Genomic DNA, 13,440 nt, shown 5'->3' with positions numbered 1-13,440 from the left:
CTTTCCCCATCACCATCAATCAAATTGACCGTTTTGAGAGGGATAATCCTAGGGTAACAGTCAATATATAAGTATGGTCTTGATTTCAAGTGTATAATCTATCCAAGACATGTTGCAAAAGAAATGAAGGAGGATCATTTCGGTTTACTACTCCTCCATGACAATGATGGTAGAGAAGCCACCACCACTCAGGACAGCAGTGAAGCCATCACCAATTTGGACATCAGTGAAGCCACCACCACTCATGAAGAAGAAAAAGAGGGGGATCTCAAGAGACATTACTGTTTTATGAAAAACTTTAAAAAATTTGTAAGATCTCAGCTCACTAAAAACGAGCACCAAATCATCTTTTGTTGTAGGTGCTTTACACACTACACCATTAACAATAATGGGGAGCAGAGAATGAAAGATCATGAGGAGTACTGCACCAACAACCAGACTGCTAGAGTCATCATGCCACAACTCAAGGAAGATGGAAGCCCACCAACAATGAAATTCAAGAAACATTTGAATAAATTTAGGCTACCATTGGTCGTCTATGCAGATTTTGAATGTTTGCTGGAGAAGCCCAAGAAAAACCACCAATGGATTGGGAAGTCAATGTCACACAGCAATGAGTTATTGCCTCTACTTTGTCAGGAATAAGAACCTATTACCATCATGGCTGAAAATTACTAACATCATCCCTCAGGAACCAATTGTCTATAGAGGACCTGATGCAGCCAAACACTTCATCAAAACTCTAACAATGTATGCAAGAGATCTAGATAAGGCAATCAATCATTGTCAAATGAAGATGCTTCCACTTACTGAGAGGGAGAAAGCCAGACACAATGCTGCCACCAATTGTGAAGCCTGCAAGAAACCATTCAATGGTGACAAGGTGTATGACCATTGTCATATAATAGGGATTTACCGGAACTATCTGTGCAACAAGTGCAACCTACAAAGTTGTTGTACAACATTCATTCCTGTTTTTCTTCACAATTCTTCCAATTATGACACCCACTTGATTATACTGCACCTTGGAACTGATAAAGAGCAGCTGTTTGTCATCCCAAACACATCAGAAAAGTATATATCATCCATCAAATGAATTTCCCAGCAACTGCACCTACAATTCATTGATTCCTTCAGATTCACACTGGACACCCTGGACAACCTGGTCACCAACCTTGTCAAATCTACTGAAGAAGTGTCAACAGTGCTACCACATACTGCCAGAGGATTTGGAGACAAACTGGAATTAGTTTCCAGAAAGGGTGTGTTCCCCTACGAATATTGTGACTCATGGGAGAAACTGAAGGAGACCTCACTACCACCAAAGGAAAGATTTTTCAGTATCCTGACAGCCAGCTACATCAGTGATGAGGCATATGAACATGCCCAACAAGTGTGGGAGAAATTCAACTGTAAGACCCTGGGACCCTGGGATACAGTGACCTATACCTGAAAACAGATGTTCTCCTCCTGGCTGATGTGTTTTGAGATGTTTGTTTGAAGACTTATGATCTGTATTGTGCACACTAATTCACATCACCAGGCTTCTCCTTTGATGTTATGCTGTACAAATGTTGAACTAGAACTCCTAACTGACTACAACATGTATATGTTCATTGAATGAGGCATCAGAGGTGGAATAACAACATGTGTTCATCAACATGCCATTGCCAACAATGCCTACACAGGAGCGACTGTCAACCCCGAGAAGCCTACATCATATCTCCTGTACACAGATGCCAACAACCTGTATGGCTGGGCGATGTGTAACCACTCCCATGCTGGAAATTCCAGTAGATGGAGAAAGATGAGTTGGAGGGGGTGAGTAGAGGTATTGATGGTGTTGGAGATGTCCAAAAGATTGGCTACATCTTGGAGGTGGACATTGAGTACCCTGCTGAGCTGCACGACTCCCACAACGATTTTCCATTCTTAGCTGAGAACAAAAAAACACCAAAATCAGGATGATTGAGATTGATGACAAACCTAAGCAACCGTGAAAGATATGTATGTGATTACTGCACCTTCAAGCAAGCAGCACAAAACAGATTGAAAATCACCACAGTTCATCAAGGTGTATGGTTTGAGCAGGAGGACTTCCTATCACCCTACATCATGCTAAACACCATACTTCAACAACAGTCAAGAAACAAATTTGAAAAAAAATTCTTCAAACTAATGAACAATGCAGTTTTTGGCAAGATGATGGAGAATGTTTGGAACTTGTCAACAATGAGAAACATCTAAGGAAACTGATTGCCTGACCAACCTATAAGGACCGCATCATCTTTGGAGAGAACATTTGTGCCATGAAACTGCACAAGGAGAAAGTGGAGCTGAACTAACCTATCTACATTGGTTTGACAGTGTTGGACATTAGCAAGACCCTTATGTATCAATTCCACTAAGATGTGATGAAACCTATGTACAAAGAGAAACTGCAACTGCTTTACCAGGATACTGACAGCTTATTCTATATTGTGAAAACTGAGAACCTCGACAACAACATCATCAACAACCAGCAACTGAGAGACACCTTTGATACTTTGATACATCTGAGTATCCAACCAGCAATCCATGCTATTCAGACACAAACAAGGTGGTACTTGGAAAGTTGAAGGATGAATATGCTCCTCATGAATATGTAGGTCTATGATCAAAGCTGTATGCCTGCAGATGCTTCACCAAAGATCCAAGCCAATTGAATAGTGGTTTGATAAAGAAAGCTAAAGGAGTGAGGAGACCAATACTTGGACAAGAATTGATGAAAAGCCACCCTGATGCTGAATGATACATCACCTTTCAGGACTACCTTGACTGCCTCTAAGAGAACAAGGAAATCTACAGGGAGCAGGTAATGTTCGGTACCAGGAAGCATCGAATCATGACACTAGTTCAGAAGAAAAAAGCTTTAAGCAATGTGGATGAGAAAAGACATATCCTTGAAGATGGAGTTAGCACTTTGGCATTTGGACACCATTCTCTTTCATGTGAAAGGAGCAATGATGATGAAGAAGTTGATAAACCATCTGCAAAAAGGCTATGCCAGAGTGATAATGAGTAACAGCCATCATTGGAGAACTGAGCCTTGTATAGATAAAAAATGAGCTCATACAAAATGTACTTTGGATACTGATAAAAATTAATCATTGTTATAAATAATAGACATTGATGTCATTCAAAATGTTCTTTGGATACTGATAAAAATGGATCAATGTTATATCACAAATGGCTTGAACAGAAAAAGTGGAGGGATGTTGAAAAACATGTGTCATGTATTGGGAGGTGTGGGTTGGTGTGGGAGGAAGTATAAAAGGATGAGAAGGAGGCTATCAATCATCATTCTGCAATCATGATGCCTACAAGCATCTACCAAGCAGCGCTCTAACTTGTACTGGCACTCGGTGTCAGTGCACTGGATCCAAAGAATAGGACAGAGGAATTTCTTACATTGAGGGAGCATGGTTTGGATGCATCAAACATCCATCATATGCAACAGAGCCTGCTAACATCCAGGATTCCTGCTCTATAGAGTAATCAGTCAGCAATCGAACAAATGTACAGTGATGTCAGAGACTGGTACATGAATATGGTGGGGGAATGAGCTGTGGAGGGGGCTATCTGTAAACAAGTCCACTGTGCATACAATCTGCACGCCTATCTCCCCTCTCTCTACATTCACATTGCTAGACTCTCTGGAAGCAGTCATTGCAAAGTCAGTTGAGGTCTGTGAACCATACTATGAAGTACTAGCATCTGCTGCTGTTACAACAACAACTACTACTGCTACAACTCCTGCTGCTACACCAGCTAGCACCACAACTACTCCAGCTAGTACTACAACTCTTGCTAGCACTACAACTCCTGCTGCAACTTCTATGCCTGCTAGTACTACAAACTCAGATAGTACTACTCCAGCTAGTACTACAACTCCTGCTGGTACTACAACTCCTGCTAGTACTACAAGTTCAGATAGTACTACTCCATCTAGTACTGCAAATGCTGCAACTACTACTCCTGCTACCACTACCACTGCTCCAGACACAGTGCCAACATCAGTCTACTTGTAACCAGCAACCAATGGATCATATAAACATTTCTGAACTTTGGAGATAAGGACCTGCCTGAACCATTTGGAATGGCTCGAAACTTCTTGGAGACATTGACATACATCTTCCATGATACGGAAGTGTCAAACTGTACCAATCTATGGGAGCAGTAATCTTAAAATTCGTGTTCAGCAGAGGATTTTGTGGAATAAGCGATCGACTAGGAGAATTGTATCACTGGATAGTTGTCGATATATTAGACTGAAATCTGTGCACTATATATATATATTTCCATGTGTACAGTGTAAATAGACATTAAGTAATACCACAAGTCAGTGGCGGCTCCAGGGTAAAATGCTTAGTACAGCCCAAATATAATGTCATCAAAACTCACCATCTATGTTATTTCTTGTAGACCAAATCCAGTTTCCTGTTCTTGATGACAGCAAACTTATCAATGATGTCCTCATGGAATGGTGTGGTGTCCATGAGCTCTTTAAGAAGTTCTTTCTCTATTGAAATGACTGCTAGATCATTTAGATGGTCTCGGCATGTGGAATTCCATAAATAGGTTTTTACTCTCTTCATGGAAGAGAATAATCACTCCACTGAACGACTGGTTGATGGGATTGTCAAAATTAGTGAGAAAAGTTTATATGCCTCTTTGAAAACCTCTCTTGTGTCATTCTCAATAAATGTCTGTGTCAATTTTTCCAGGCTGATTTCTCTATAGTTTTCATCGGAATAGATGAACAAAAGTTCATTTTTCATCAATGTTTGATTCCATTACAAACTGCTTGTTAAATAATCACTTTGAACAATTAATTACGACATAGCAGTCAGGTATTTATAAATAAAAGCTATTAGCTTCTACTTACATTAGTGTAGCGCTTTCGGACACTAGTTCCTTCATCAACACTGGCTATCACTTCCGTTGTTGAATACATATGGTTATTAAGCAGCGTGGGTTGTGGGAGTGGCAGGAATTTTTGAACTGTTGGCGGCGGGGGTGGCGGGAATGTTTGAATTTGTGGATTATTGGAGTAGGAGGTTGAAGAGGCTGTGTGATTTGAAGTTGGTTTGCTCATTAAGGATGTTGTGGGGGTCTCTTTTAGTGTGTTTGTATATTTCAAATTGTTCCAAGGTGTTTAGTTCAGGTCCTTTGTTTCTGATGTGTAGAATTTTTAAATTTGTGGCTATGTCTGTGTAGGTGTGATTGTTTCCTATCAAGTGGGTAGCAAATGCTGATTCGGGGTTGTTGATGTGTTCTTTGAATCTTTTTTCAAATGAACGGCCGCTGTGCCCAAGGTAGTATTTTTGGCAATTTGAATAGTTGAGTTTGTATACCCCTGGGTTTTCATATAGGTTTTGTTTCTGTTCTCTTGTGGTTAGTAGGTTTTTGATTTTGTTTTTTGTTTGGAATACTATCTTGAATCCTGCCTTTTTGAAATTCTTTGCTAAACTGTTGGACTTTGAGTTTATGTATGTTAGTGTTATGAATTTGTTATTTTCAGTGCTGGGCTTTTGAGTTTTTCTTTTCATTTTCTGTTGGATTCTGTCTATAAGTAGTGGATCATAGCCATTAGTTTGGGCCAAGAATTTTATTGTGTTGAGCTCTGTACTGTAATCTTCTGTTGATAAGGGGATGGTGTTTAGTCTATGGATCATTGTTTTGAAAGCAGCATGTTTGTGTTGAGTGGGGTGATTGGAGGTCTGGTGGATAAGGGTGTCTGATGTAGTTGGTTTTCTGTATATATTGAAACTGTGCTGATTGTTCATATTTTTTGTGATTGTTAGATCTAGGAAGTTGAGTTTCTTTTCTGTTTCATACTCTGCTGTGAACTGGATGTTTTTGTCTATTTTGTTTATGTGAGTACGAAAAAGTTCACATTGTCTTTTGTTTCCTCTGTATAATAGAATGATGTCATCAACGTATCTGTGCCAGTATATGATGCTTTTTTGAATGTGTGTTATTTTTTATGATCTTTGTCTCTTCAAGGTCTTGGAGGTATATCTCAGCAAATATGCTAGAAATTGGGGAGCCCATTGGTAGTCCTTCTGATTGGTGGTGGTATTGTTGGTTGAATGTGAAATAATTTTGTTTAGCTATTATGTGTAAACATTCTATTATTTCATTGATCATTTCTGGTGTTGTTTGTTTTTGTTGTAATTTCTTCTTAATTATGTCTATGGTTTTTTGTACTGGGATGTTTGTGTACAGGTTTACAATGTCAAAGGAACAGAGTGTAGAGTTATAAGGTATATCTAAGTCCTTTATTTTTTCAATGAGGTCTGTGCTGTTCTTCAAATGTGTTGGGCTGTCAATGCTAATATGCTGTCTTAGTAGTTTGTCTGTGTGCTTTGCTAGTTTGTAGGCTGGTGCATTTCTGTAGTTGACTATCGGTCTGATTGGGATGTTGGGTTTGTGAATCTTTGGTAGTGTTTGTAGTAGTGTTGGAGCTTTTGGATGAATTTGTTTCAAGTATCGTTTTTTTGTTGGTTCTATTGTGTGTTTGGCTTGGTTTATGAAACTTTTTACTGTTTTTTGGTACATGTTGGTTGGGTCGTTTTTCATCACTTTGATGTTATTTGTGTTGATGAATTCCAGTGTTTATTTGGTTAATTCATCTTTCTGTATAATGATTGTTGTATTCCCTTTATCTGCTTTCATGAATGTAATGTTGTGATTATCTGCTTTCTCTTTCAAATTTTTGGCTATATGTATTTCAGGATTTGTTGTGTTTGTCTTGGGATTTTTCAATTTTTTCAATAATCTGTGCGTTTCATGTCGGAGTTCCTCTTGGTTCTCTGTTTCTGTTTTTTGAATGCAAGTTTCAGCATTTATAATCATGCATTTTTGTGTGTTAGCATTGTTTTTGTAATGAAGATTGTGATTTAGGCCTTTATCTATTAGATCCATTTCATTTTTGTTGAAGTTTACATTGGTTAGGTTGATGGTTCTTTGGTTGAACTTGTGAGTGGATGTAATTAAAGGTATAGTGGGGGTTAGTTTTTCAATTTTTGCTTTATGAGTTTTTTCAATTTTTGTGAGTTTTTTGTTCACCCATTGATTAGTGTGGTTTGAAAGTTCAGTGTAGTATGTGTTACCATACTTGTTTGCAATCAATAGTTGTTGTCTTAGTAGCTTGAAATTGAGGTTATCTTTTTGTTTATATAGTTCTTTTATGGATTGCTTTATGAATATTTCTTGAGCTTTATGCTGTGTGATTTTTGCAGGTTTTGATTTACTTTTAATTTTGATTTTGGCATAGGTAGGGATGATTTTTCGGTTGAGACATGTTTTGTTGAAGGATATGTGGAGGCATGCTTTTCTAACCTTAAATACCAACGATCTGAAGTGTATGGAGTCTGCTCGTCTGGCTGAATAATACTCTTCAATGTTTGATTCCATTACGAACTGCTTGTTAAATAATCACTTTGAACAATTAATTACGACATAGCAGTCAGGTATTTATAAATAAAAGCTATTAGCTTCTACTTACATTAGTGTAGCGCTTTCGGACACTAGTTCCTTCATCAACACTGGCTGTCACTTCCGTTGTTGAATACATATGGTTATTAGGCAGCGTGGGTTGTGGGAGTGGCGGGAATTTTTGAACTGTTGGCGGCGGGGGTGGCGGGAATGTTTGAATTTGTTGATTATTGGAGTAGGAGGTTGAAGAGGCTGTGTGATTTGAAGTTGGTTTGCTCATTAAGGATGTTGTGGGGGTCTCTTTTAGTGTGTTTGTATATTTCAAATTGTTCCAAGGTGTTTAGTTCAGGTCCTTTGTTTCTGATGTGTAGAATTTTTAAATTTGTGGCTATGTCTGTGTAGGTGTGATTGTTTTGTATCAAGTGGGTAGCAAATGCTGATTTGGGGTTGTTGATGTGTTCTTTGAATCTTTTTTCAAATGAACAGCCCCTGTGCCCAAGGTAGTATTTTTGGCAATTTGAACAGTTGAGTTTATATACCCCTGGGTTTTCATATAGGTTTTGTTTCTGTTCTCTTGTAGTTAGTAGGTTTTTGAATTTGTTTTTAGTTTGGAATGCTATCTTGAATCCTGCCTTTTTGAAATTCTTTGCTAAACTGTTGGACTTTGAGTTTATGTATGTTAGTGTTATGAATTGGTTATTTTCAGTGCTGGGCTTTTGAGTTTTTCTTTTCATTTTCTGTTGGATTCTGTCTATAAGTAGTGGATCATAGCCATTAGTTTGGGCCAAGAATTTTATTGTGTTGAGCTCTGTACTGTAATCTTCTGTTGATAAGGGGATGGTGTTTAGTCTATGGATCATTGTTTTGAAAGCAGCATGTTTGTGTTGAGTGGGGTGATTGGAGGTCTGGTGGATAAGGATTATTTAACAAGCAGTTGGTAATGGAATCAAACATTGAAGAGTATTATTCAGCCAGACGAGCAGACTCCATACACTTCAGATTGTTGGTATTTAAGGTTAGAAAAGCATGCCTCCACATATCCTTCAACAAAACATGTCTCAACCGAAAAATCATCCCTACCTATGCCAAAATCAAAATTAAAAGTAAATCAAAACCTGCAAAAATCACACAGCATAAAGCTCAAGAAATATTCATAAAGCAATCCATAAAAGAACTATATAAACAAAAAGATAACCTCAATTTCAAGCTACTAAGACAACAACTATTGATTGCAAACAAGTATGGTAACACATACTACACTGAACTTTCAAACCACACTAATCAATGGGTGAACAAAAAACTCACAAAAATTGAAAAAACTCATAAAGCAAAAATTGAAAAACTAACCCCCACTATACCTTTAATTACATCCACTCACAAGTTCAACCAAAGAACCATCAACCTAACCAATGTAAACTTCAACAAAAATTAAATGGATCTAATAGATAAAGGCCTAAATCACAATCTTCATTACAAAAACAATGCTAACACACAAAAATGCATGATTATAAATGCTGAAACTTGCATTCAAAAAACAGAAACAGAGAACCAAGAGGAACTCCGACATGAAACGCACAGATTATTGAAAAAATTGAAAAATCCCAAGACAAACACAACAAATCCTGTAATACATATAGCCAAAAATTTGAAAGAGAAAGCAGATAATCACAACATTACATTCATGAAAGCAGATAAAGGGAATACAACAATCATTATACAGAAAGATGAATTAACCAAATAAACACTGGAATTCATCAACACAAATAACATCAAAGTGATGAAAAACGACCCAACCAACATGTACCAAAAAACAGTAAAAAGTTTCATAAACCAAGCCAAACACACAATAGAACCAACAAAAAAACGATACTTGAAACAAATTCATCCAAAAGCTCCAACACTACTACAAACACTACCAAAGATTCACAAACCCAACATCCCAATCAGACCGATAGTCAACTACAGAAATGCACCAGCCTACAAACTAGCAAAGCACACAGACAAACTACTAAGACAGCATATTAGCATTGACAGCCCAACACATTTGAAGAACAGCACAGACCTCATTGAAAAAATAAAGGACTTAGATATACCTTATAACTCTACACTCTGTTCCTTTGACATTGTAAACCTGTACACAAACATCCCAGTACAAAAAACCATAGACATAATTAAGAAGAAATTACAACAAAAACAAACAACACCAGAAATGATCAATGAAATAATAGAATGTTTACACATAATAGCTAAACAAAATTATTTCACATTCAACCAACAATACCACCACCAATCAGAAGGACTACCAATGGGCTCCCCAATTTCTAGCATATTTGCTGAGATATACCTCCAAGACCTTGAAGAGACAAAGATCATAAAAAATAACACACATTCAAAAAAGCATCATATACTGGCACAGATACGTTGATGACATCATTCTATTATACAGAGGAAACAAAAGACAATGTGAACTTTTTCGTACTCACATAAACAAAATAGACAAAAACATCCAGTTCACAGCAGAGTATGAAACAGAAAAGAAACTCAACTTCCTAGATCTAACAATCACAAAAAATATGAACAATCAGCACAGTTTCAATATATACAGAAAACCAACTACATCAGACACCCTTATCCACCAGACCTCCAATCACCCCACTCAACACAAACATGCTGCTTTCAAAACAATGATCCATAGACTAAACACCATCCCCTTATCAACAGAAGATTACAGTACAGAGCTCAACACAATAAAATTCTTGGCCCAAACTAATGGCTATGATCCACTACTTATAGACAGAATCCAACAGAAAATGAAAAGAAAAACTCAAAAGCCCAGCACTGAAAATAACAAATTCATAACACTAACATACATAAACTCAAAGTCCAACAGTTTAGCAAAGAATTTCAAAAAGGCAGGATTCAAGATAGTATTCCAAACAAAAAACAAAATCAAAAACCTACTAACCACAAGAGAACAGAAACAAAACCTATATGAAAACCCAGGGGTATACAAACTCAACTATTCAAATTGCCAAAAATACTACCTTGGGCACAGCGGCCGTTCATTTGAAAAAAGATTCAAAGAACACATCAACAACCCCGAATCAGCATTTGCTACCCACTTGATAGGAAACAATCACACCTACACAGACATAGCCACAAATTTAAAAATTCTACACATCAGAAACAAAGGACCTGAACTAAACACCTTGGAACAATTTGAAATATACAAACACACTAAAAGAGACCCCCACAACATCCTTAATGAGCAAACCAACTTCAAATCACACAGCCTCTTCAACCTCCTACTCCAATAATCCACAAATTCAAACATTCCCGCCACCCCCGCCGCCAACAGTTCAAAAATTCCTGCCACTCCCACAACCCACGCTGCTTAATAACCATATGTATTCAACAACGGAAGTGACAGCCAGTGTTGATGAAGGAACTAGTGTCCGAAAGCGCTACACTAATGTAAGTAGAAGCTAATAGCTTTTATTTATAAATACCTGACTGCTATGTCGTAATTAATTGTTCAAAGTGTTCATTTTTCAGCCTGTTGGTATCGAAAAATGATCTATATGTATTTTTCAAATTATCCAAATCTTGCTGAGGAAAATCCTGAGCAAACTTCTGGAAGTTGGATGCATCAGCCAGACAAAGAAAGTTGATTCTGTCAATGTCTTGGTATCGAGTATTGATTTCCATTGATATATGATCCATTATTTCAAAATATAGCAATTTCAACTTCTGTTTGTACTCTTCTTTTGAGCTCACACCTCTCTTCAGTTTCACTTCTGATTTTTTTCAGCTAGCTCAAAGTAACATTCAAAGCTGGTTCCATTCCTTTTTTCACTCATGATTTTCTTTGTTGAATCCACTTGTTTAGCACAAAAATTAATGTCCAAATTCTTTTTCTGTAACACTTTGAATAAAATATCACAGACATGAAAAATGTCATTGAAAACGTGTGACAGGAATGTGAAAATTAAAGAATTGGAGTCTTTCAATAGCACCCTTGCCTGCTGAATAGCTAAAATGTCACATGTTGGGTCATCTATAGTGTTTTGGAAGATTTCTTTGAACCCATCCCAGTTTTCAACAACAACTTCTAACACTTTGCCATGTGATGTCCATCTTGTGTCAATACCCAATGGTATGTGTTTCATAATGACTGAGTCAGCAATGTACATTCTTTTAGCTGACATATGAAAAAATGATGACACAAAACATATTGTGGAAAAAAATACTCTACATTCTTTGATGCAGCTGATACTCTGTTTTAAAACTAGATTCAACCTATGTGCAAGGCAGTGTATAAAAATTGCATGAGGTGCAGATTCCTTAACTTCTGCCTGAAGTCCATGTAAATTTCCAGACATTCAGACTTGCACCATCATAGCATTACGATATTAGTTTGTGTGGGTATGAAAACTTCCTTATTGTAGAGTCCAGTAGTGTAAAAAAAGCATCAGCTATTTTGTCTGAACTAACATCAGAAAATCCAAAAAATCTCTCAGTCACTTTACCTTTTTTTGATACAAATCTCAGTATAATGGAACACTGCGATGTTTGTGTGATGTCTGTGGTGTCATCCACTTGAACAGAAAAAAAATCACACTCCATGATTTCATTTTCAACAGTATCTCATAGATGATCAGAAATAATGGATAACAGTTCATTTTGGATGGTCTTTGAATCACGACTGGATACATTTTTTATTTTCTCATAATGTTGTCTTGTTTCAAATGGACTTGTTTGGAGTAATAAATTTAAAAGTTCTTTGAAATTGCCTTTATTTATGGACTCAATTGATTTGTCGTGGTCTCGAAATGCTAGTTCCTGTTTTGATAGAAAAAGTACAACATCAGTCAGTAACTTCATCACTATCCTGTTGAGCCTAACATTTTAATTGAATCTAGAAACGAATAGATGATAATTTTCATTCAATGCATTTGAAATGGTGTTCATATTTTTTCTGAGATTTATCAAACCAATAGTATTCTTGATATGTTCTGTAGAACCTTCATGCTTCTGGAATGATAGCTTAGCACTGGTCAAATTATCGAAGCCCAAAAAATTCCATGTTCCTTGCTTCACTCCAACAAGCAGATAGTCCCAACAAAAAAGTTTATTTAGGTATGAGCTCCCACATAACCACGAGTTACACTTATACCACATTAATTGAAAATGTCTTCGGTGATAACCACTTTCATCAGCCGATTTTTGTGCCACAAGAATTGGTTGGGTCTTTTGGAGGCTAACAAATCTTTCTTGTCCTCTTCTTTTCACTTGCAGAAAGGAGTTTCTATCAGTGATAGCACTAAGTCATGTTTAGGTTCCATGATCACTTATTTTGAGAATCCCATCAACCAGTTGTACAGTGGAGTGTTCATTCTCTTGCATGAAGAGAGTAAAAACCTATTTATGGAATTCCATATGCCAAGACTGTCTAAATGATCTAGCAGTCATTTTAATAGAGAAATAACTTCTAAAAGAGCTTATGAACACCACACCATTCCACGAGGACATCATTGATAAGTTTGCTGTCATCAAGAACAGGAAACTGGATTTGGTCTACAAGAAATAACATAGATGGTGAGTTTTGATGATATTATATTTGGGCTGTACTAAGCATTTTACCCTGGAGCCGTCACTGGCAGAGTGTGAAGGAAGGTTCTATCCAGGTCCTCATCGGGATATTGTGTCTGGTGACAAGGTTAGAATAAGCAAGTATAAAAAGACTTTTGACAAGGAATATCCAGCCAATTGGACGAATGAGCTGTTCACAGTAACATGTGTACGTCCCACAGCAGGGGTGCCCAGCCCCCCCAAGGGCAATGGCGCAAGCCCCCCCCAATCCAAGTGTAATGCCCCCCCCAAAGTATCCCAATTCCCAACCCTTTAGTTTTTTGCATTAGTCAGTGTATGACAATACAATTCACATCTTACATTCTA

At 37.3% G+C, this 13,440-nt stretch overlaps 1 protein-coding gene across 5 annotated transcripts in view; it reads right to left on the bottom strand.

The window, feature by feature from the left end:
- The window catches only part of LOC111055185 (protein SSUH2 homolog), a 62,502-nt gene that overhangs the window by 35,345 nt on the left and 13,717 nt on the right, over positions 1–13,440 (bottom strand). Inside the window, exon 1 of one of the 5 annotated variants that reach the window (XM_039442995.1) lies at positions 7,553–7,619. The exons of the other annotated variants lie outside the window; for them this stretch is intronic. Within the exon in view, the coding sequence (XP_039298929.1) occupies positions 7,553–7,587 (35 nt within the window). The 5' untranslated portion in view covers positions 7,588–7,619. Of the gene's footprint in view, positions 1–7,552; positions 7,620–13,440 lie in introns of those variants that run through there. 5 annotated transcript variants of the gene reach the window in all.

This window comes from Nilaparvata lugens, chromosome X (assembly GCF_014356525.2).
Source record: "Nilaparvata lugens isolate BPH chromosome X, ASM1435652v1, whole genome shotgun sequence".
NCBI classification, from domain to species: Eukaryota; Metazoa; Arthropoda; class Insecta; order Hemiptera; family Delphacidae; genus Nilaparvata; species Nilaparvata lugens.
Note: the sequence above shows the minus strand (reverse complement) of the source record. Positions and strands in the feature narration are given on the sequence as shown.